Source organism: Schistocerca serialis, chromosome 7 (assembly GCF_023864345.2).
Source record: "Schistocerca serialis cubense isolate TAMUIC-IGC-003099 chromosome 7, iqSchSeri2.2, whole genome shotgun sequence".
Classification (NCBI taxonomy): Eukaryota; Metazoa; Arthropoda; class Insecta; order Orthoptera; family Acrididae; genus Schistocerca; species Schistocerca serialis.
Genome location: NC_064644.1, coordinates 562,467,633 through 562,494,150, shown reverse-complemented (window position 1 = coordinate 562,494,150; position 26,518 = coordinate 562,467,633). Strand labels below are relative to the sequence as shown.

At 42.7% G+C, this 26,518-nt stretch overlaps 1 protein-coding gene across 1 annotated transcript in view; it reads right to left on the bottom strand.

Annotated features, from left to right (window-relative positions):
• Positions 1–26,474, bottom strand: part of LOC126413249 (sodium- and chloride-dependent glycine transporter 2-like) — a 513,853-nt gene extending 487,379 nt beyond the window's left edge. The window contains exon 1 of the mRNA XM_050083149.1: positions 26,378–26,474. Within this exon, the coding sequence (XP_049939106.1) occupies positions 26,378–26,474 (97 nt within the window). The remainder of the gene's footprint in view (positions 1–26,377) is intronic.
• Positions 26,475–26,518: the final 44 nt, after the last annotated feature.

Here is a 26,518-nt window from a genome sequence, read left to right as displayed (position 1 = left end):
CGCGATACGATAAACCGCAATCGCGATAGGCTACAATCCGACCTTTATCAAAGTCGGAAACGTGATGGTACGTATTTCTCCTCCTTACACGAGGCATCACAACAACGTTTCAGCAGGCAACGCCGGTCAACTGCTGTTTGTGTATGAGAAATCTGTTGGAAGCTTTCGTCATGTCAGCACGTTGTAGGTGTCGCCACCGGCGGCAGCCTTGTGTGAATGCTCTGAAAAGCTAATCATTTGCCTATCACAGCATCTTATTCCTGTCGGCTAAATTTCGCGTCTGTAGTACGTCATCTTCGTGGTGTAGCAATTTTAATGGCCAGTAGCGTAGATGGAGGTAGGTGATTCAGCAATCGCCACGTGAGACTGCCAACGCAGGCTGTTGCCGCTGTGAAGTAGGGAAGAGCTCTTCTGAGAGGTATCCGTGCTACTGTCATATCCGCCAAAACCAGACCACGACGTAACGAGCACGCCGTTCGTTCGATCTTGCCCCAAATTAAGTAATCCCTAGGGGAAGGAAGTTCATTAGAACGTTTCGTTCAGAAGCAGCTTTCTATTTCTAGAGGTCTTGTCTAAGTACCGGAAATAATTGGGAACGCCTAATCTCCCTAATATGTATGCACAGACTCCTGTGGATGGTAGAGAAGGGGGGAGTGAGGATGGAAAGCCGTTTTGAGAATGTTCCTGTCTTGCTCAGAACGGGTCGGAGAGACTTCGCCGCTTCGATCACTGCGGCTGCGCTACAGTGGCAGCTACGGAACTGTGGAACAACCACAGCATTAGCTGCAGTTGTAATTTCTGCTGCGAGTACACACAGTTCTTCCTACTGAAATCGCACTATCGGGTCTCCCTGCCCCGTCAAAGTTTCGTACACATCTGCTGCCCAGCTGAGCGTTTTCGAACTGTCATTTAGTAGTCCATTCATCGTGTCGTAGCAAATGAGTTGACTCAGTGATTAAGGAAAAAGACTAGCATTCGGGTAGACTGGAGTTAAAATCTGCCCACAGTAATCCAGATGAAAGGTTCCGTCGTTCCCATAATACAGAGTTTTCTCACAAACGGAATGGTATATGTCCCTCAAAGTCCGTATCCAGCCCGAGTCTGGACCTCATTTCCGTTTCTCTCACTGTGTAAGCGTTGTTAAACACACAAATTTCCTTGCCCTCTTTCTTTCTCAGGTATATCGCTTTACGCAAGCCTTCAGGCATTCACTCACTCGGGGAACGCGGCTACTGAGCACCACCGATTTCCTCCGAATTTACGGTATGTGCGGGACGTGGTCAGTGACATAAGTGAGGGCTCCAGACGGCCAAGCGTTCAGAAATATTAGCATTTTTGGTTCGCGTCGTGGGAGGCATGAGCCATCTATGTTAGCGCGCCTTCGAGGCACAACGGAAGGAGGATGGAACAGTATTCCGAGGGTCATCGCACAAGTGATTTTTTTTTCAATTTTTACATTACGTATAGTGCAAATAAAAAAATACTCTACATCATTTATGACCTACGTCTACATGACTACTCTGCAGTTCACACTTGAGTGCCTAACGGAGGGTTCTTTGGAGTTACGCGCTTTGCGGTGTACTGGTTGGCTGACACCCTCTATTTAGGACGGCCGCGGCTCGGGAGAGGAGGGAGGACAGCGCACGGAGCACCCCGAGTAGTGCGTCGGCGCTTGGTGTACTGCGAGGACGCAAGGTGTTGACATTCCGGCGCTTGGGTCTGCAGTGCGGAAGCAGTCACCGGTCAACACAGGCTCTGTTTAAGAGTCGCGTCCATCTCGAATCCTGAGCAGAGCGCGGGAGTTTACACTGGCGTGCATGGTAACGGCGAGCTCCTGGACTAACTTCAAATGCTGAGCCATTTTGTGGTGGAACTCTGATTTTCGCTAGTCATTCCTTAAACCACTTAGACGTGGGTCCGGGATACTTGGTACTGCAAGTCCATGTAACTGCACTGTGCCCTGGTTCTGTCGCATTGCAAGTGTGGCCGATATTCGGCGATTCCTTTTTTATTATTACTGTTAATATTTTAAGTGGTCAATTTTATGAATAAAAGTTTATTCGCTGTATAAAACATCAGCCGCGAATTTAAATTGGAGCAGGCCGGGGTGGCCTAGCGGTTCTAGGCGCTACAGTCTGCAACCGAGCGACCGCTACGGTCGCAGGTTCGAATCCTGCCTCGGGCATCGATGTGTGTGATGTCCTTAGGTTAGTTAGGTTTAACTAGTTCTAAGTTCTAGGGGACTGATGACCTCAGAAGTTAAGTCCCATAGTGCTCAAAGCCATTTGAACCATTTTTTAAAAATTGGAATTAATAACTTCCTTTTTGTTGGCAACTATATTAGTAACAATTCTGCGCCGTCAAACGGTGCTTTGGTGTTTAGGGTTGTGGGTGGATTGTCTGATCATTATCACCTTGAACTAGTTGTAGTTTATAAATTTATGAAATGAAATTTCCCGTCATTGCAGATGGTGTAATGAACTATTGCTTTATTAGTAACTGCAGTTGTCACACTATAAGATTTAACATCTCTTCCTGCATTTGGCGCTACCCAGTGCTTGGCTGTTGGTTTTAGTATTTTAGTGCACTGTGCGTTAATACTGAGTTTCTGTGTTCTAGAAGCCGTTATTGATGTGCACGGGTCCTCCTGCCTGTTGTTGTCACTCGAGCTCTCGAGCACGAAATTCAGACGCGCGGCCGGTGTGAGCGCCAAACCTCGAGAATGTACTGATTGCTGTGTAGATCTTTCGGGCTATCATAACCTCATATTGCCGAATGTTTTCCAAAATAGTTAATTCACGTATTTATGAGATCTTCCTATTTGAGTATTTTTTGAAACCTAATAGCTTTTACAAGTTGTCATTTTTTCATCTTCACAAGGCCTGATAATTGACTAGTGAGCTCATATATGTAGTTATGTTAAAGTTATATTTGTGTAAAGTAATTTCTTTAATTTAAAGTAGGGACCATAAGGCTGTTCTTCTTTTAATTTTTTTTGAATTATTCTCATTGCTTTTATACAACTGAATAATCGGTGTAGACCTCCGCCATTTACAAATACTAATAAATCACTGTTATTACCAGTGCTCTCTTCTAATTAATGTGTTGAACATAAATTCTTGTATCCTCAAATCGGGTCAGCAGCCCATGTGCACTGTTTAACAATTCCAGATCTTACCAACTTCAAAACTGCTCTTACCTCGAAGAGACAGAAAAAGAAATCACATCCCGCAAAGACTGCATCGAAAAACATTCCATTATACACCACCAGTTAGTCACCAATATTTCGCAAAAATGCTACGGTACGGGTGGTTTGCTGGCAAACTTTGCCGTGAGAGAGAACCTTTTATGAATGTAAACCAAGTTTGTTTTTCTATATAAACTCTGACACAACCATGAAACTGTAAAAATGCGACCTTTATAATGTGTGCAAGATGCCGAGAAATTTGCTGCTTCCCCTGTTTTACGATGAACATCGCCCTATCATGTCTAAATCATCAACTGTAAAATAATGGTTGTGCGTATAACATGTTAGTTATTTATTACCCTTGTTGTTGTTGTGGTCTTCAGTCCTGAGACTGGTTTGATGCAGCTCTCTATGCTACTCTACCCTGTGCAAGCTTCTTCATCTCCCAGTACCTAGTGCAACCTACATCCTTTTGAATCTGTTTAGTGTATTCATCTCTTGGTTTCCCTCTACCCTTGTATTATTGAATTATTCATGTCATTTGTAATGTTGTTGGAAACGTGTGTCATCTATGAAAACCAGTGATCAAGACTTCGAAAAATGAACAGCATTCTGTTCTCTTTTCACATGGCTTACGTAAGGAACCAGGCACACTTAGAAGCCTTTTTTATATATATTTTTTCAAACATTGTGGAATTAATTGCAATTGTTGTTCTTTGTCTCTCTTATATCTGCAAAGCAGTTTAATGATGAGGCTTTTAGGGAGGCTGCAGGGTAGTGCATAGCACACTAAATTGTTGTGTGCAAATATTATTAACTCTTTTTCACCAGGAAGTGACAACCTTTTCATGTGCTACAAAGGAATGAAGTTTCCAGAAAAAACTCATACGTTGTAGTGGACACAGCATAGCAGACATAGTGCGTGACGAATAGCCATGCATAATCGTACACAGACCCAGGATGATAGCTATGAAACCCACATATATCAAGGGGATTTCTATCGTTACTACGTGGAAACGTTGGAACAAATGTGTACGAAAAGGCCGCGCACAGAATTACGATTATGGGGGGAGGGGGTCTTGGTGCTCGGTCCCTATTAAGCTAGGAACATGAAGTAAAAAGTTTTTGGTTTAGCCCGGTCCAGCGGTCATTTGTATAGCCATACGAACATCTGTCTCACTGTAGTTATGTTAAAATTTACTAAGCAAAGTTCGAATGATGACTCGGAGCGGATGCCCAGGTAGATCGCGCAAATGGACTACTTCCTTTCGGAAAATATTTTTATTGCGCTGAAATTAATGCTCAGCGAACGGCGCCATTTTTGTGTTCACCGTTAGAGTTTTATGTGCAAAGCCAGTCACTCTCGTTCGGATTTTACTTTCAAAAACAGTCACCATTAAACAACTACAGGCTAGACCTAGACTGCTGGTTCAGACTTGGCCCACAGGCATATCGGACCTTTGTCTAAGTGTTTTACTCGTCTCGCTTCGTTTGGATTTTACCTCCAAAAAAACACGTTTCTCTGGGAGGTTTTTGAAGCGCGCCTGTTCCATACTTTAAACTTGAATCGTTTCAAAACTTGTGCGAAGGCAGCTAAATGGAAAAGTTAACACAAATTTTGTTAATGCAATAATCTTTATCCGTTGTTGAGATACGATGGTGTAAAGACGAGCTAAATGTGGCACGTAAAATTTGTTCCTGAGTCAATTGAATGTGCGGAAGCTGTTTAAAGTGAATCAAGTAAATAAAAAACATTCTTACGATAAACATTAGCTTTAAAAAATCTAGCTTCACTCTCATTTTACGTGAAAAAAAATTCATTCAGTGTTTTAAACTTGTGCGAATAGCTTCAAAGTTTGTAAGAAGGTAGATAAATACATTTAACGTCTAAAAACACGTAAGATGGTCCTGTTGTTTTTGGAAAGCCTTATCCGTTGCCGCGACGTAAGCACCATGGATCGAAAGACCATAAAAAAAAACATTTACCCGATCAGTCGCCATCCGAGTCAACAAAAATATAAATCGATTGTCAAGCTATGGCAGTCTAATGTCAAAATTTTTATAGAGTAAAATTTGGGACCCAGACTGAAAAATTCTATCATGACAAAAAAAAAAACAAGGCGAATTTGTCCTGGGCAGAATTAAGAATGTAAAATAACGGAACTAACTATTCGGTTTATCTGGCAGTTTCAAAGACATTTAAATTAAAACATCTTGACATATTCGCTCCTCTTTGCGAATTAACCGTACTTTCCCAGCAAAGCAAGCTTTCTGCTGCAATGTGTTGGCACACTTGCATCTTGCAATCTATAGGCTAAATTCCCTGATCCGTTGTCCCAAACCCAGAAGATTCGCCAGCCATGGTAAACAATAGATAACAGGATATGGCTGAAGAGCATACAAGTAATGCTAAAAAAGTTCTTCTGGCGAATAAAATTTCTGGGGGTGGATGCATTAAATTTCATGACGTGCCTACAAATACTACCATGCAAAAAATCGCGAATATGTGAAGCTGTTTTGATTTTTATGTTTTCTGAAGCTGCCAGATAAGTTGCAAAACTTATTCACTTCTTTTGAATCCCTAACTCTGCCCGGGATATATTTGCCACTTTTGTGCTATGACAGGAATATTTTTCGTTCTGTTTTATTTGTATTTGAAGATCACAACGTTTCTCCGTGCTGATCGTGAAATTTTATCTGCGTGGTAAAAAGCAAAAAAAAAAAAAGGTTAAATATTGTACTGAGAATTCAGCTGCGTTGCGCTAGCGATTTTCACGGATGACCTGTTCACATTCCGTCACACGTGCGATGCTGTACTAAAATCCAGAACACAAGCGTTTTCGGTACTGCAGCAAACATGACTATTTTCAGGAGGGAAAAAGAGAGTGTATAATAAACGTTTGCACATTATTCAGAGTGAGATGCAGCTATAAAATATTTCGTAACGATGTTTGTCTACATGTACGCGTCTGAAAATAAAAAAAAAAAAAAAAAACTACGCCACATGCGCTGTATCTTGTGTAGCGACCAAAAGCCTTTACTGAAATACAGAATTATAAAAGTTTGGTTGCATCCGATGTCACCTGGATCTTCAGAACATGTTCTGTCGGTAACTACAAAACTAACAATACTGGTGAGCGGGAGGTAGAGAAACAAAATATCTCTTTATTTCACATGTACTTAGTTGAATATGAAAATATAAAAAGCGTCACAAAATTAACCTTCACTTAATTATTTATTGCTAGATTGCATAGAAAGAGCAAGACGGCAAAATACTAAGTGAATAATTTTACATTGAGGAGTAGGCAAACCTACTTATACTGGTTTGCTTTTGTTATAATTCACGTAATGCTGCGACGATTCTTCCAGAAAGATTATGTCCACTCTCTCCATTGTCATTCTCATTTTCCTAGATCGTCTTATTTGACGTAGTTGTTGGTCCACGGCTGTCTCGTGTTCAGTACAGTGATGTATTTTCGATTTTTAGTGGGCTGCCTACTTGGTTAGTGTCGCTGAACACTGGCGCCTCTCTGGAAACCGGATGTTTCATACTTGATGATGCGATGGACAGTTAAGGCTCTGTGCTAGTGTGCAGAATGACTCAGATCCTCGTACCCTTCACCGAACTGGGTTTTCACTCGGGTTCTCGAAGCTGTTTCCACGATCAGGTCGCATTCGCAACCCTCTCCCTTTCTTCTCGAACTGAACTTCTAATGAGAAAGTAATAACCTTCTCTGGACTGGGTGTTAGACTCTGAATTTCATTTTCTGCGAAGACTTCTGCAATCTGTTATCTCCCGCAGAGTATTAGCAGCCCTGTTGATGATGCGGTGGAGAACAAGTACAGCACCAACATTACTGAGCCCATAGGAATGATAGTGAGGGAACATACAGTTATAAGTGGCACGTGGATGTCAAAAGCAATGAAAAGCGCTTCGCTGAAATGATAAAGATTTTACAGGAAGGCTTTTTAAGTGGCTGTGTAGTGCCACAAAAACATGAACGTAACATCATGCTCGTCAAACTATGTAACAGAGGACGGTGTCGGAGAGTAAGACGTAACATGGATACTGAAAGTAGAATCACAACGACCAGCGACTAGGACGGAAGATTACAGTCTAACGTTCAGTGCCCGCATCTCGTGGTCGTGCGGTAGCGTTCTCGCTTCCCACGCCCGGGTTCCCGGGTTCGATTCCCGGCGGGGTCAGGGATTTTCTCTGCCTCGTGATGGCTGGGTGTTGTGTGCTGTCCTTAGGTTAGTTAGGTTTAAGTAGTTCTAAGTTCTAGGGGACTGATGACCATAGATGTTAAGTCACATAGTGCTCAGAGCCAGCCATCTAACGTTCCGTCGACGACTAGGTCTTTAGAGATAGAGTGCAGGCGCAGCTGGGAAGGGGTGGGGAAAGAAATCGGCCGTCCCCTTCAAAGGAATCATGCGAGCATTCGTTTCAAGCGATTCAGGGAAAGAACGGACGGTCTAAATTTGGATGGTCGGACATCCCAAGTGTTACAGAGTAGCTCAGTCTGTTACCACAGTGGCAGTTCGATTGTACTTGAGTACCAAGGTGCCGTAGTTCAGCGCAGCACCACAGTGGTGTGGACGTTAGATGTGGAAAACGTTAGTGTTTAGCACACTGGACTCGAATTTCGGTGGACGACGGTTCAAAACCGCGTCCGCCCACCCTGATTTAGGTTTCCCGTGATTTCCGTAAATCGCTTGAGGCAAATGCCTTTCCTTTAAAAGGGCACAGCCGACTTACTTCCCCATTCTTCCCACACCAATGAGACGGCCGACCTCACATTTAGTCCGCTCTCCCCAAATCAATCAATCAAACCATTCATAATATTTTTCTTGAGCCTTTGTCTCGCAACGGCGCAAGGTCGGCACGGTTATTAGCGGATGTGGCACGGTTAGCTTAAAGGGCGATCGGGTGCCATTCCTGTCACCACCACGATACCGCCAGGATGGACTGTGTGTACCACAACTGTCTTCCAGTAGTGTTATTCATGTGAAATCGAATCGTGTAAATGCGGGTACCAGGCCAGTATTCACCTAGACGCTGGTGGAGTGTGGGAAACCCTCTAAAAACCGCATCCAGGCTTGGCTGCATACCGACCCTCGTCGTTAATCCGCCGGACGCATTCGATCCTGGGCCGGTGCTCCTCCCTCTCCTGGAGGCGGCGCTTTAAGGCGCACGGCTATCCAGACGTGTTCATTATTACACCTATAACACACGGTGGGTCAGGAGGAATTGAAAGATACGTGCTTTGAGGGGTAATAGTAATACTGGTCCTGAACAAAAAAACTACATACGGATGTATGCTACATTTGTGTGAAGAGAGCACGAAAATATTGAAAATCTCGCGCGATGGTCGCGCGCTGTACCTAAGGTAGTTTTTGCTGGCCAATTTCAGATAATTTTCCGGCTAGACAGACCGCAAGTCTCCTGTACGAAATTTTTCGTCTCAACTTCGTCCACACTGTTATGATACGTTGCAAACAATGACAATGTTTCAATGATACAGACACTAAATGGCAATGTACCTGAAATGTGTTCTACGTCGGAAACCATTCGGAATAGCGCTTATGTCCATACGACGCGTTTTGTTCAGAATCTGTAACATTATCACCTGTCAAGGCTTCGATCTTTCTTCCTCATCCATTCTGTATTACTTTGTTTTATTTATTTTATTAACAGTACAGAGTAACCGACCGCCTTGAAATGTAAGGTGGATCGGATGCTTCAAAATTTAACAGCAAAGATTTCTTGTTATTACATTCTTATTGGTATATAGTTATTAATGTTTTTTTAAATAATATGAAGAACATAATATTTAAAAACTTCTTTAAGGTTGCAAAGTATTGAATACTTAACAATTGTTAAAGGGGTTCTATATAATTTGTTTCTGCCTAGTTGATGAGAATAATTTATTTAATGCAAATGTCAAAGGAAAGTTTAAAAAAATGTAATAGAGTAAGTTTGGTGAAAATAAGTTTGTCTTGTTCTTGGTAGTTGTGGTATATTCTGTGTGATACCTTAGATACATGGAATACATGAATTATAGCTGTACGTGAAGAACACACTTATGGTTGTAAAATTGTTAGTAGAAGTAGAATGTAGTTCATTGCTACGTGAGTCCAGTATACCTTAAATAACTGAATGCGTTAAAGCCTTTGTTTTATATAAGGTCTGCCCAGAATGTAATGCGCCGGTTTTTTTTGTTTTCAGCCGAGAACAATGCTACGAATGCGAAACGTTACGTATGTATTATTTGAAGTCTCGTGTGTGAGCGCGCCAAGTTTGTCACTTCCGACAGATAGCGTAGTTGCATGACAGCTTCACAATGGCGTCTGTAAGTCATGCATGCTACAAGCAACGTGCCGTTATTGAATTTCTCACTGCAGAGAAACTATGGGGAATATTCACAAACGCTTGTGCAAAGTGTATGGAGCATCTGCTGTCGACGGAAGTACAATTAGCCGCAGGGCACGGAGGTTTAGGTCATCAGAAGACGGTTCGGCGGAGCTCCACGATTTGCAGTGGTCGGAGGGACCATCCACGGCTGTCAGCAGCGAGCTGATGTTGTCATTCGCGAGGACAGAAGCCCTACGACTCAGCAGTTAGTACTGTATCTGTCAATCAGCAAAGGAAGTGAGGATGCAATTTTCCGCACTCTTGGGTATTCAAACGCGTGTGCGAGATGGGTTCCGCGGTGTCTAACTTTGGGTCACAAATCGTACAGAAAAAACATTCCTCTTGCTTTGTTGCAACATTATGAAGCTGACAGGGTGGCCTTGTTGTCCCGGATTGTGATAGGTGATGAAACCTGGGTTCACCATTTTGAGCTCGAAACAATCCCTACAGAAGAAAAAATTCAAAGCAACTGCTTCCTCTGGTAAGGTCAAGATCACCGTCTTCAGGGGGTGTGAACGTGTGATCCTCGTTGATATGATGCCAAGAGGCGGTACCATTAATTCAAAAACACATGTCTACACTTTAACAAAACTCAATACACGGTTCTGGCGACTTCGGCGCTACAGCAAACCAGGAGATATTGCAAAACGATAACGCTCGGCCCCACCCAAGTCTGGGGACTGCAGAAACCATCGCAAAACAGGATTGGGCAGTGTTACCCATCCACCCTACAGCACAGACAGCCCCCTCGGACTTCCAATTGTTTAGGCCATTAAAGGATGCCATTCTTGGATGACATTTTGGAGGCGATAAGGAGGTCATTCTGGCTCCGCCACCAGGACAAGGCTCGGCACCAACAGGGCATATACGCCCTTGTTTCGCGCTGCCGGAAGCACATAGAACGGGATGGAAAAATGGTTCAAATGGCTCTGAGCACTATGCGACTTAACTTCTGAGGTCATCAGTCGCCTAGAACTTAGAACTAATTAAACCTAACTAACCTAAGGACATCACACACATCCATGTCCGAGGCAGGTTTCGAACCTGCGACCGTAGCGGTCGCTCGGCTGCAGACTGTAGCGCCCAGAACCGCACGGCCACTCCGGCCGGCAACGGGATGGAGATTATGTGAAAAAATAGCGTATGTAGATGAAACACCATTCTTTCGTGTGTGTAATTCTCAGTATGTACAAAAGGAATTGTAGAAGAAAAAGAATGCGGTGCATTACTTTCTGGGCAACCCTCGTACATCCTTTATAAAGAAAATACATTGTGTATCATGAAGCTAAAGATAAAATAGGGCGAACATAGAAAAATGGTTTCTCGGATACTTTGTCTTCGTTTAAGCATGGAGTATCGTGACGCGTGATCGGCCCTACGCCTCAATGGTCAGCTTAGCTGCTGCCATGTGGAGGTCCTGGGTTCTATTCCTGGTACTGTACGACATTTCTCCTTGGTGACTCAGCTTTGTGATGCCTCCTGAGGAGCTACTTCAGTGAGAAGTAGCGGCGCGAGGTCGGATAAACCGACAACGGGCGGGAAAACGGTGTGCAGATCTTACGACCCTAAGCACTGCACTGAGACGACGCCGTTAGCTGAGGTATTCTTGATGGTCGGTCGGTAGGTCCCCATTGGCTGTCTGCGGACAGACAGACAGTGCTTTCCTCTTTCTTTCCATACTGAAGCGCTTGTTCGTTACGAAGCTCTGCAGTAATGATACACTGTCCAGTGACTATGTGTTTCTCAATTAGAAGTGCGACATTGTTGTTGTTGTTGTGGTCTTCAGTCCTGAGACTGGTTTGATGCAGCTCTCCATGCTACTCTATCCTGTGCAAGCTTCTTCATCTCCCAGTACCTACTGCAACCTACATCCTTCTGAATCTGTTTAGTGTATTCATCTCTTGGTCGCCCTCTACGAATTTTACCCTCCACGCTGCCATGAAATGAAATCTTCGTCCAAACTTAGGAGTGCCACAGAGCCATAGCTTCCGTGTATTCGATCCACAACACGACAAAGGGTTGCTTGCCGATCAGAACTTGAACTAATTTTACAAATAACGTTATGAGAGTATGCTGTCATGAAATTTTTATCGCAGAGACAATGTAGTAGAAGAACTGATTGTCAACTTTATCAATGGCGTTTAGAAAACGCCTTAAGTCCTGGGTGTCATTTTTGAAGCACTGATTAACAAATACGTGGAACCTGTAAATTAATCACATCATGTGGTCAATTGTTGTAATCTAAGAAGACTCAGCAACTTCAAAGTAGCAACTGGGCAGGATAACCAAGCCACAGGAAAAGAGAAAAGGATCGTACTGTCATATACACCGATTACGATCAACGGATAGGATTCAGAACGCTAGGCTGCGATGACATTACACACGTTCAGTTTGATGAAACAAAAATCCTATGTGTCAGGCTATTTGAATATAATTCTACTTCAAACATGTTTGACTGTAAAGATACTAACGGGACCAGACGAGAGCGTAAGATTACCGCCCCGGTACAAATGTGTATAAGCACAGAAAGTCTTTGTTACTTTCCGTGTCAGAGTGCTGTTTGTGGGACGACGTTTTTCTTAAGAAAGATCTCGTAAGTAGATGATGAAGTTGCTGATCAGCGCGCGGAACTGATGGACGAAAAAGATATGAACTTATTTTGTTTGGAACGCATTTTGTATCAAGAGTTTTCTGTCAGTTAGCTGAAGTGTGATATAACGGCAGTAGTTGGTGGTAGTAGTAGTAGTAAAAACCACCCCAGAAAACTGTCCCAACAGAGACAAGGAAACAGTCAAGTTACTTCAGGAAACACGGCAACCAGTTCCTTTCTTGAGCCTTACTTTCGGCAAGGCGCATTCCAGACTTTTCAGTTTGCCCAACATAGCTACGTACTTTTCGACAGTAGAAGTATGTCAGCTTCAATTTGAATTCTGCGATTTCCCTTCATTCTGTGCTCAGCATCTTGTTCGACCATCATTTACATACAACACAGATCTTAACACCCGCTTTTATGAATTGTTAGCGAAGAATTTTCAATGTGGTTGTCTCATTCGTATCGGGTGAACTGAAGATTGGCGAAATCCAGGTACGTGTCGAGACATAAATAAAGTTGCGCTGATTTATGTATTTCTGAAAGTAATTTAATCGCTAAGCGTGATGTTCAGCCATCATTATCATAAACAAGATAATCCGTCAATATACACTTGTAAGTAGGCTGTTTATGTTTTCTCTATGTAAGTAGGCTGTTTATGTTTTCTCTATGTAAGTAGGCTGTTTAGGTTTTTTTATTGTAACGCCACCTCTGTATGAAAATCACTGGCTGTGCTGTGTGCAGTCTGTGGCTGCTTTGCATTGTTGTAATACTCGCCATTGTAGTGTTAGGCAGCTGGTTGTGAACAGCGCGTAGCGTTGCGCAGTTGGAGGTGAGCCGCCAGCAGTGGTGGATGTGGGGAGAGAGATGGCGGAGTTTTGTAATTTGTCATGAACTGCTATATTTATATATGATGATATCAAGGTAAATACATTGTTTGTTCTCTACTAATATCTTTCATTTGCTAACTATCCCTATCAGTAGTTAGTGCCTTCCATAGTTTGAATCTTTTATTTAGCTGGCAGTAGTGGCGCTCGCTGTATTGCAGTATCTTGAGCAGCGAAGAAACACACTGAGGAAATAAGTACACTATCGGAGAAAGTAGCCGAACTTTCGGATCAGGTCACTAATCTATCTACAAAGGTAGATAATGATCTGAATGACACAAGACCTGTAGCCTTCACTGACACAGAAGAGTATGAACAAATAAGAAAATTCAAACAAAATCAGAATCAAATTAATACACAACACCAAAGAGAAATCCGGGAAGTACAAGATCAGCTGACACAGGTAATACAAGAATTACGTATTTCAGAGGACACTCGCGCTCCAACACGGGAAGAGGGACTTAGAAACACGGAAAAGCCGCAAAATAATAACACAGGGCATTTCGGAAGTTATGAAAGAAATTGGCAATGTGCACCGAATTTTGAGATGGAACGGCCGACACGACCTAACAATGACCGATATGCGACTCGCCGACATGATGATTTTGACTATAAGCTGTTCATTACTACACGTAAATTCAAAACATTTAAGAATTCTGGCAACGACATTCATCCACAAGCATGGCTCCATCAATTCTCGCATTGTTTTCCTCCCAACTGGTCGTTAGAACACAGATTAGAATTTATGTGTGGCTACTTGGAGAATGAACCAGCTGTAAGAATGCGATCGGTAATTCACGATTGCCACAGTGAAGGAGAGTTTTACCATGCCTTCCTCTCAGCATATTGGTCTCAAGCCACACAAGACCGAGTGAAACATAGCATCATAATGATGAAACGTTTCGAACAATCTGAATTTTCCAGTCTTATGAAATATTTTGAAGACATGTTGCATAAGAATCAGTATCTTTCAAACCCATACAGCCCCTCAGAACTCATCTGCATTTGCTTAATCAAACTGCCTGAACATTTACGACATATTATTTTAGCAGGACGTTGCAAAGACGACATTGAAGCTTTTCAGGGACTGTTACAAGAATTAGAAATTGACACAGACAGTCGCGGGATGCGAAAACAGGAAAACAATCACTACAGGTCACATACGTCACAATTCCGTGATGACAGAAACAATAACTGGATACGACAAGGCTATTCTTACAACGCAAATCGTGACCAAAATAGACACCACCCGTACGACAACCGTTGGCAGAGTAATAATAATTACAGGGAAAGATCACCTCTCCACGGTAATGACTATCACAGAGCCATTCAGAGAAACAGGCAATATGGGAACCAAAATAATTATTATCAAGGGAGACAGTATAACTTCAGATGCAACGGTCCAGCGCGCAGTTACGATTCAGGGAGAAATTCTCCACCACGTGACCGACAAGAAAGGAACTATGGAAACTACCGACAAAACGACAGACGTGAATTTCATCAGAACTGGCGGGATTCTAACAGAGCTGGGCCCTCTCGGCAAGGCGAATTTGTAGAAGTTAGGGCTCCTAATCCTAATAACAACGCGCGCCAACAAAGAGAACAGACAATGACTCGCACCGCAGGTAGCCGCGTGCGCCGGCTGGCTCAGCGAAAAATAACATAGACGCTAACCTTGAGAAAAAAAATTCCAGTATTCCTTACCGACGTATACCGTATGATAATTGCGTTCAAGTTGAAACTCTGCGTACTAGGAAGAGTAAAGGTTTACACCACATTTCACATGTAAAACCGTTTATTGAAAGATAATCTACTTTTTAACTTTGTCTTTGCCATAAAACTTTTCACTTTACATTTCTAGTATGCTTTGTCAGACTTAAGAAACTGTTAACATGCAACAATGTTTGACGTTAAATATCCAGTCAAGAACCAAGAGAACTTATTTAAACAGAAATTACGAATGCATTGTTATTGTGGACAGACAACACAGTGTTATTGTGTGTGTGCATTCTTGCTTGTTTGTTGCACGATTACGTAACGACTATAAGGCTTACATACTTAGAACATTTACCAGTACTGCTAATGAGATTTTAATGCAACATTTTGGTTTACTTGAAAATACATTCTGGGTTTAATGTACTTTCTGTGAGATACCAGACGACACAGTGGTTAGTTTATGTGACAGCTACACGATTTTATCAAGACGCTACTAATGAGTGACAATTTACAATGTTGCTTTTGCAGTGTTTCTGTTTTATATCTGCACAGTTTTCTGTTTTATTCTGAAAAGTAAAACAGGTTTTAGTAGTAACTTTTGTAGTATAGCTACAATGAGACTGCCTTTTCCGTAGCACAACAATACGTTACAGCACAGTACTTTCCTCATCACGGCAATAAGCGTAATAACTAAGACATTTACACGCAAAGCATTTCACTTTTGTGTATTATGAGGTAAGTACATTGACTTCTGCAGAATTTAGCTTTCGGAGAACGATAACTACGACACTTCCACAGAGATTATGTTGCGACAAGATGCACAGTTTAGCGCTACAGTACACGCATTTGAGTGATTAATCTTATACTTAAAACACTTATTTTTAAATATTTTTTTAATTACAAAGAAAGTTTTCCGTGATACATTTCATTCCATTGCTGTAATCTGTAACACCTGAGGGTATAATTACATTAATCCTCAGGGGGGTACACGCTTACTTTGTGTACCATGTGTGTGGCAACCACAAGGAACCCTAGCTAATATGGTATTTGCTTATACAACTTTACACATCGGTACCATATTTCTCTAACACACAATTACACAGCTATCTGATTATTTGACAGAGAAACAAACATTTTTTTTTTTACTACGTCAGTGACAGATGTTTACGCAATTACAGAGTTGAATAACTTCACACTTATGAAATTGTATTTTGTCTGTACTTTGTGAAATGCTCATATTTTTTTTGGAACCATTGTGATACTATGAGAGCTTTGAATGATGTATTTGGTATGGGTTCATGATTTTTAAAGTACGTTTGAGGTAGATGACACTATTGAAATGAGCAGAGAATTTTTTTTAGGTTTTGAAATTATTGGAGGAAGCTACGACGATTTTGAGATTTGACTGAGGTGTTATGATGTTATTATTACGATGACGATGTGTACTATGCTGTTGAGGAATGTTTATTATGCTACATATTTCTCATGATGAAATATTGAAGAAGTGTCGACGAATATGTATATGTATAATGAGGTAAGGAATAATGAGCAGTGTTTAGGGACTCTGATTTGTGAAAAAGGTTGTTGGAAACCAAGAATCGTACTTTCTGATATTTACTGAAATGCCTAATGAAATGACAAGAAATAGTTTGTCTACACACCTGACTATGACTACTGTCTTTCTAGATGAGAGATTTTTTTACTACTTATGAAATGCCACATGACTATTGAACGATGTTCTTATGCTTTGCTTTGTACATAGTTGCTTATTTCATTTGATATCTAGTTTCTAGCTGCACTGCAGCATTGGTTAAAATAAAATTTTATAGATGTACTAACATAAATATTTTCTGTCTAGAGATCGAGTAAATAATAATTTTTTTAAAAAAATGAGGGAGCACAAAATGACATTTACCTTCACAGGAACTGCATTCATAATTTTCTTTTCAAGTAATTGGTAACTTTTTGGTAGAATAACTTCTTGTGGTGCACCACTTTGATTACTTAGACATTAAGATGTGATTATACATTTCCCTTATCTGCATTGTTATCTTTAGTGTACTATTTTTTCTGCTTGAGCTATGTCATGTTTCGATATAAGCTGCTGTTTGCCAGGCATAGTGCTACTGAACTTTAATTTGTGTTACTCTGCTAAGCCAGATTTATTTATTTTTTTTTTTTGCTGCACAGTGCCCTATATTAGTTGTAATATTGCAATTGCTTTGGCATTTGTATTTTTGTCATTGATGTTTGTGTTAATTGTTTTGTGCTGCTGTATTGCCTCGTCCCTTAGTTTAGCATCTGAGCTCAGTAGATTTAAGTTAGCTTAAGAGGGGGTAGACTATAGAAGAGAATGAGTTGCGATGAATTGGAAGAAATGCATTGAGAATCTATACGAAAAACGTACAGAAAGCAGGTATAGGTAGGATTTTCTTGGAAATAAATAATGAGGTAAGAAATATGTGAAATAAATACAGAAAGCATGCTTGGATAGGATTTTTTTGGTGGAAACAAAGGATGAAATAAGAGGAAACATATATGAAGTTTTGGGTTGGACTGCAGTACCACATGTTACACTGAAAACGAACCCTGTCCTTTCCTTTTGTGTTATCCCACTATATGTTTGTGTACCCTTGTGTATTTGTGTTTTTCCTGTCTTTATGTGTTTATCTGATAAGAATTGTAGAATTTTTCTAGTCCTAAGCTACATTCACTATGATGAGGAATACTGTTATCCTCAAATATAATTAGCATTAATAATATGTTATTTACCTTGTAAATATGCTTAGACATTATTTATTCTGGTTTGTTGCTCACATGTGAAGGTGATGTTTCAAAAGTTCTTGTGATCTTTATGTATTTACTCATGTCATAATTCCACTGATGTATATGTTAGTTCGATTTTTTTGTAAAGCCTGTACTACAAATGTTATCTGTACTATTATGTTCTTTAATGATGTATTTGTACCTTTGTAATTGTATTCTCATGTTATTAAATTGTAATTGTCACCAGTTCATGATATTATTAACTTGTTAGTTACATTTCACTGCACACGTTTCTGTTGGTCATAGTATATGGACAATATGTGAGACGTAGGGACTGTTAGTGTTTGCACGTGTGTTAATAATTCAGCAAGGGACTGGATAACAGCATTGCTGGTTCTAAGGACAATTTCAAAAACTTTGTGAGTGCACAAGTGGTGGTTTATGGACTTGCTATATCATCCGCAAGACTCTTCAATGGTGATTGTGCACCAGCACAGTCACAACAGATGGCTGCTGGCTATCTCTACAAGGACTACAGTGGGTCTGCATCTTTGATGACCCACCAGTACCATTATCTCTACAAGGACTACAGTGGGTCTGCATCTATAATGACCCACCAACGCCATTATTTCTACAAGGACTACAGTGGGTCTGCACCTCTGGTGGCCCACCAATACCACAATCTCTACCAGGACTCCAGTGGGTCTGCTCTGTGATGACCTACCTACCAATATTCTTCAAAACTTCGAATGACTCTGCTGTGGGTTTGCTCCATTGTGGCCCATTACCTGTCAGCATGTCAAGAGTCAGCACTGTCTTTCCGTTGGAAGGACAACACTACTTCTTCAAGACTGCATGGAAATCCACTGTGTGCAATTTCTTTTACTAATGAGACTTTGTGAAAAAAACCTGTAATTACTATTATGATGAATGATCAGGACTGTCTTTATGGACTGTGACAAAATTTAAGCTTTTGACCAACGTTGTATCAATAAGTGTGTGCATTTGATATCTTTGTTATTGTAATTATGAAAAATTTTTTCAAATCTGTATTGGGCACTGCCCAAACCAATTTGTAAAATTTTTTGTGGGGAGCATGGGGGCTATGTAAGTAGGCTGTTTATGTTTTCTCTATGTAAGTAGGCTGTTTATGTTTTCTCTATGTAAGTAGGCTGTTTAGGTTTTTTTATGGTATGTATGAAAATCACTGGCTGTGCTGTGTGCAGTCTGTGGCTGCTTTGCATTGTTGTAATACTCGCCATTGTAGTGTTAGGCAGCTGGTTGTGAACAGCGCGTAGCGTTGCGCAGTTGGAGGTGAGCCGCCAGCAGTGGTGGATGTGGGGAGAGAGATGGCGGAGTTTTGTAATTTGTCATGAACTGCTATATTTATATATGATGATATCAAGGTAAATACATTGTTTGTTCTCTACTAATATCTTTCATTTGCTAACTATCCCTATCAGTAGTTAGTGCCTTCCATAGTTTGAATCTTTTATTTAGCTGGCAGTAGTGGCGCTCGCTGTATTGCAGTAGCTTGAGCAGCAAAGATTTTTGTGAGGTAAGTGATTTGTGAAAGGTATAGTTTAATGTTAGTCAGGGCCATTCTTTTGTAGGGAATTTTGAAAGTCAGATTGCGTTGCGCTAACAAAATATTGTGTGTCAGTTTAAGCACAGTCATGTATAATTGTTCAAAGGGGACGTTTCACACTATGTGATCAAAAGTTCCGGACACGTGGCTGAAAACGATTTACAAGTTCGTGGCGCCCTCCATCGTTAATGTTGGAATTCAGTATGGTGTTGCCCCACCCTTAGCCTTGATGACATCTTTCACTCTCACAGGCATACGTTCAATCAGGTTCTGGAAGGTTTCTTGGGGAATGGCATCCCATTCCTCACGGAGTGCTGCTCTGAGGAGAGATATCGACGTAGGTCGGCGAGGCATGGCACGACGACGGCTTCCAAAACATCCCAAAGGTGTTCTTTAACATCCAGGTCAGGACTCTGTGCAGGCCAGTCCATTACAGGGATGTTATTCTTGTGCAACCACTCCGCCACAGGCTGTGCATTATGAACATGTGCTCGATAGTGTTGAAAGATGCGATCGCCATGCCCGAATTGCCGCTCAACAGTGGGAAGCAGGAAGGTGCTTAAAACATCAACGAAGGCCTGCACTGTGATAGTGCCACGCAAAGCAATGGGTGCAAGCCCTCTCCGTGAAAAATACGACCACACCACAACCCACCGCCTCCGAATTTTACTGTTGGCATTACACACCCTGGCAGATGACGTTCACAGGACATTCGCCATACCCACACCCTGCCATCGGATCCCCACGTGGTGTACCGTGATTGCTGACTCCGCACAACGTTTTTACACTATTCAATCGTCCAACGTTTACGCTCCTTACACCAAGAAAGGCGTCGTTTGGCATTCACCGTTGTGATGTGTGGCTTAAGAGAAGCCGCTCGACCATGAAATCCAAGTTTCCTCACCTTCCGCCTAACTGTCATAGTACTAGCAGTGGATCCTGATGCAGTATCGAATTCCTGTGTGATGGTTTGAATAGATGTCTGCCTATTACACATTACGATCCTCTTAAATTGTCGGCAGTCTCTGTCAGTCAACATACCAGGTCAGTCTGTACGCTTTGGTGCTGTACGTGTCCCTTCACGTTTCCATTTCACGATCATATCGGAGAAAGTGGACCTGGGGATGTTTAGGAGTATGTAAATCTCGCGTACAGACGTATAACACAAGTGACACCCAACCACCTGACCACATTTGAAGTCCGTGAGTTCCGCGGAGCGCCCAGTTCTGCTGTCTCACGATTTCTAATGACTACTGAGGTCGCTGATGTGGAGTACCTGGCAGTAGGTGGCAGCACATAGTACCTAATATGAAAAACGTATGTTATTGAGGGTGCCCGGTCGCTTTTGATCACATAGTGTAAATAATCGTCTTTTCCACAAAGGAAAAAAATGCTCCGTATCTCTTTTTAAAACAATCGTTACAAATCTTTTCTTCTTTTTGACACAAAAAATGTAAAGCTATCCTCATCCGGAGGATTGACTTGAATTCGACAGTGTTTTGATAAGTACGGTTCTGTTGCCTGTGTCATGTCTTTCCTTCCTTCGACATTAGGATTGCTGTTCGCAAGTTTAACGTACAACTACGAATTTCTCGCATTAGCAAATCACTGAAAAGAGATGAAAGCAGTTATAAGCGGCAAAAATAAATAAATAAATAAATAAAAAGCAAAAAATAAAAAGTACCAGGACCCACTGGATCGAGCGCCAGAGATTTAGATTTGAAGTCTGACACTTGATCCCAGTGCTCACACGTGTACGGAGAACACAAGTAACCCATGTCTACACTGCAGTTCAGGATTAAATGCTTGGCACAGAGTACACAGAACCACTATCAGACTCTTTCTGTGCCGTTCCACCCTCGAATAGCAGTTGGTAAAAATTAACACCTTCAGTTTAGATTTCTCCTATTTTATTACGATGGTCATTTCTTCTTATGTAGATGAAAGCGAAGAAAATGTTTGCGCATTCCGAGAAGAAAACTGGTGTTTGAAATTTCGTGAAAATATGTCGCTGCAGCGAATAACGCCTTAGTTTTAATGATTGCCACCCGAGCTCACGACACCCAGTTCCCAGGCAGAGAAAATCCTCAACCCACCCGGGAATCGGACCCGGGGCCCCGTGATTCAGAGGTAGCAACCCTATCCATTAGATCACGAGCTACGGACCCCCTGTTTCACGATAATGCAATTCGAGATTCCTTCTTTTATCTGTGTCAGTGTCCTCCGTCAATCACATATGATGAAGATCCCATAACACGCAGAATTTCTGCAGAAGAGGACGTAAAAGCGTATTTTAGGCAGTCTGTTTGGTAGATTTGTTGTATCTTCTCAGTGTTCAACCAATAAAATGCCTGCCCGACAATATTTTCTATGCAACAGCTCCAATTTAAGTTCTTCCTCATCGTAAACCGTAGGTATTTAGTCGAATCTACATCCTTTAAATCTGTGCAATTTACCGTGTAACCGGGATCTTTTTAGTACCCATGTGGAGGACCTTACACTCCATCGGTTAAGGGTCACTTGCCGCTTTTCACACCATACAGATGCCTTCTCTAAATCATTTCACAGCTAGTTTTGATCTTCTGATGACTTTACTAGACGGTAACGGACCACATTATCAGCCATCATTAAAAGATGCTCGTCAGACTGTCTTCTAAATCGTTTATACAGATTAGAGACAGGAGAAAGCCTTTGCTACTTCCTTGGGAAATTCTACACATAATTTCGGTTTTGCTCGATGACATTCATTCAACTACTACTAACTCTGAAGTGTCCGACAGAAAGTCACGAACCCATTTGCACAACTGATATGATACCTTATAGTAGCGCAATTTGATTGGGCGCCGCCTATGAGGGACGGTGTCAAAAGCATTCTGGAAGTGTAGAAACTGGAATCCACTCTGTCGATGGTATTATTTTGGGTGAATAAAGAGCCAGTTGTGACTCTCAAGGACGATATTTTCTGAATTGGTGACGGTAATGTGTGAATCGATAATTTTCTTCCAGGAATTTCGTATTGTTGGAAAATCATACAGAAGTCAATGTTAGTGGTATGAGTCTATAATTCAGCATAGTTCCATTTCCTTTCTTGTGTATTGATGTGGCCTGTGAAACATTCCAGTCGTTATCTAAACATAAAACATTTCTCGATTATGTACAGAACAATATTCACAGAGAATATTGCTCTGTGGCACGTAAAATTTTATCACAATACGTACTCTGAGAGTCTGTTCGTTCTTTATTGATACGTGAGCGCGAGCATTTTTATTCTTAGTTTTCGACTCTGCGTCGGAGCGCACTAGGCGGTAACTTGCACACGCTGGCGAGCCCTGCTCTGATGAGGTAATGACCACACTGTCTACTCGGATGTACTTCAGCCAGACTGCGACTTATTTGTCGGCAGTACCGGACATGATCGGACGGAGCAGTCTAGTCGCAATTCTCTGACTCTGTTACCTTTTAAAAAACGTGTGTGAATTCCTAAGGGACCAAACAGCGTAGGTCATCGGTCCCTAGACTTACACACTACTTAAACTAACTTATGCTAAGAACAACACACACACCCATGTCCGCGGGAGGACTCGAGCCTCCGGCGGGAGGGGCCGCGCAGTCCGGGACATGGCGCCTCAAACCGCGCTGCCACTCCGCGCGGCTTGTTACATTTAAACTGGACCTGCCGACCAGATCCAAACAGCAGTTAGTGAATATTGTTCGGACGTCACTGTTCGATGGTTGAAGCAGCTTACTGAGTAATCTACCATGATTCCGTTGCTGCTCACTTGTGCTAACAGCTTCACCTTTTCCAGCCCCGAATTTAAATAAGTATGTTTTCTTTCTTTAGTACAGGTTTCAGGTAGAGAAGCCTGAGCTTGGCCATTACCTTTGTAACATATGTAACTGCCATAGCCATTACCTATGACCTATGCCACAGCCAGAACGAAAGTAGTGCTCCGGTACTCATAAAATGTCGAAATTGAAGCGAACACCGATGTCACCGTGTTAACAGCCACTTACGAAACTAGCTTCGCAACACTGGTTTCAAGAGACTCAGTGTCTCCGTATAAACCAGACTTTATACACTGACGTGACAAGTCATGGAACACGTTCTAATATCGTATCGAATCTCCTTTTTACCGGCACAATTGCAGCACCACGGCGTGGTATGGACTCAAGTCGCTGGAAGTTCCCTGCAGAAATATTGATCCGTGCTATCTCTACAGCCGTCCATAATTGCGTCAGTGTTCGCGGTGCAAGATTTCTTACACGAACTGACCTCTCCATTATGTCCCATTGGATGGGATTCATAATGTCGGTCGATTTGGGTGGCGATATCATTGTCTCGAATTGTCCGAACTGTACTTCGAACAAATCGCGAACAAGTGTGGCCTGGTGACATAGTGCGGCGTCATCCACAAAAATTCGATTGTTTGGGAAGACGAGGTCCACGAATGGCTGAAAATGGTCTCAGTTAGAATAGAGGAGCCAGTCTATTCCACGTAAACGCAGCCCACAGACTTATGAAGCCACCACCAACTTGCACAGTGCCTTGTAAGCAATTCCATGGCTTCAGGGAGTCTGCGCCACACTGCTATCAGCTCTTATCCGACCAGGCCATGGTTTTCCAGTCGTCTACGGTCCAACCGATACGATCTCGAGCCCAGGAGAGGCGCTGCAGGCGATGTCGTGGTGTTAGCGAAGGCACTCTCGTCGGTCGTCTGCTGCCATAGCCCATTGATGCTAAATTTCGCCGAATTGTCCTAACGGATACGTTCGTCGTACGTTGGAAATTGATTTATGCGGTTGTTTCACGCAGTGTTGTTTGTCTCCTAGCACTGACAGCTCTACGCAAAAAGTCGCTGCTCTCGGTTGTTAAGTGAAGGCCGTAGGCCATTTCGTTGTCTGCGGTGAGAGATAATGCCTGAAATGTTGTATTCTCGGCACGCTCTTGACATTGTGGACGTCGGAGTACCGAATTCCTTAAGGATTTCCGAAATGGAATGTCGCATGGGTCTGACTACCATGCAACGTTCAAAGTCTGGTAATTCCCGTCGCGCGGTCGTAATCACGTCGGAAACATTTTCACACGAATCACCTGAGTACAGATGGCTGCTCCGCCAGTGCACTGCCCTTTTGTACCTTGTGTACGCGGTAATATCGCCGTCTGTATACGTGCATACCGCTGTCCTATGACTTTTGTCACGTCAGTGTACTTGAGGCAATGTGGCAGTTACAAATGTTGTCAGGGCGGTGTTCTTTGGAAATGGCCTAGAATGAGGACGGTGGAACCAAATGTAGATTTTCACGGCCGGAAATATCATGTCCATTATAATTATCCGGGCTGTTATGCCGTGGTCGGTTGATGAATTCTGTGTCAATTCCCAACGTTTCGTCTCCGACTGCGGGAGACATCTTCAAGGGGGTCCGTAGCTCGATAGAAGGTCCAACACATCCACTGGCTCACTACTGACTGCCGCTAACGTGCGTTGAGGCAACCACGCAGAAATCATAGTGACGTACAGGCTACTACTAAATCTAAGGTTTTCCTGCCGTTTGTTAAAAATGTAACGGAAAGAATAGGGAGGATCTTGACGAAGCGGAATATTACCGTAATACATCTACATCGACATCCATACTCCGCAAGCCACCTGACGGTGTGTGGCGGAGGGTACCTTGAGTACCTCTATCGGTTCTCCCTTATATTCCAGTCTCGTATTGTTCGTAGAAAGAAGTATTGTCGATATGCCTCTGTGTGGGCTCTAATCTCTCTGATTTTATCCTCATGGTCTCTTCGCGAGATGTACGTAGGAGGGAGCAATATACTGCTTGACTCCTCGGTGAAGGTATGTTCTCGAAACTTCAACAAAAGCCCGTACCGAGCTACTCAGTGTCTCTCCTGCAAAGTCTGCCTCTGGAGTGTATCTATCATCTACGTAACGCTTTCGCGATTACTAAATGATCCTGTAACGAAGCGCGCTGCTCTCCGTTGGATCTTCTCCATCTCCTGCATTAACCCTATCTGGTACGGATCCCACACTGGTGAGCAGTATTCAAGTAGTGGGCGAACAAGTGTACTGTAACCTACTTCCTTTGTTTTCGGATTGCATTTCCTTAGGATTCTTCCAATGAATCTCAGTCTGGCATCTGCTTTACCGACGATCAACTTTATATGATCATTCCATTTTAAATCACTCCTAATGCGTACTCACAGATAATTTATGGAATTAACTGCTTCCAGTTGCTGACCTGCTATATTGTAGCTAAATGACAAGGGATCTTTCTTTCTATGTATTCGCAGCACATTACACTTGTCTACATTGAGATTCAATTGCCATTCCCTGCACCCCTGCACCATGCGTCAATTCGCTGCAGATCCTCCTGCATTTCAGTACAATTTTCCAATGTTACAACCTCTCGATATACCACAGCATCATCCGCAAAAAGCCTCAGTGAACTTCCGATGGCATCCACAAGGTCATTTATGTATATTGTGAATAGCAACGGTCCTACGACGCTCCACTGCGGCACACCTGAAATCACTCTTACTTCAGAAGACTTCTCTCCATTGAGAATGACATGCTGCGTTCTGTTATCGAGGTACTCATCAATCCAATCACACAATTGGTATGATAGTCCATATGCTCTTACTTTGTTCATTAAACGACTGTGGAGAACTGTATCGAACGCCTTGCGGAAGTCAAGAAACACGGCATCTACCTGGGAACCCGTGTCTATGGCCCTCTGAGTCACGTGGACTAATAGCGCGAGCTGGGTTTCACATAATCGTCGTTTTCGAAACCTATGCTGATTCCTACAGAGTAGATTTCTAGTCTCCAGAAAAGAATTTTAATCGAAAGGAGGACGGCGTGAAATTAAACGGTATATGGAAGCCGGTGTTAAAGAAGATGTGTACCACCCGTCTACTACTGGGTGATGGCAACGGCGATCGACGGCGACGGCCAGCGGCCAATTGCACTGACGTTTTGAAAACACGTGACGTCACTCCGCGGCGCGGGAGCGCGCCGACACGGAATTTAGCGGCAGTCAGCAGCGAGCCAGTGGGTGTGTTGGACCTTCTATCGAGCTACGGTCCCCCTCGAAGATGTCTCCCGCAGTCGGAGACGAAACGTGGGGAATTGACACAGAATTCATCAACCGACCACAGCATAACAGCCCGGATAATTATAATGGACATGACGGTGGAAGCGTCGGCAGGGGTGGCAGGGCCTACGCAGGCGGCGGCCAGATGAGGAACGGTCGGCGGTGGGTGGTGGACGGTCGCCGCTGCCGCTGACCTGGCGCCGCGCCGCGGTGGCTGGGCGGTCCATGTTTACTGATGTAGCGGCGCCGGCTGCGGCTGACATCTATATGG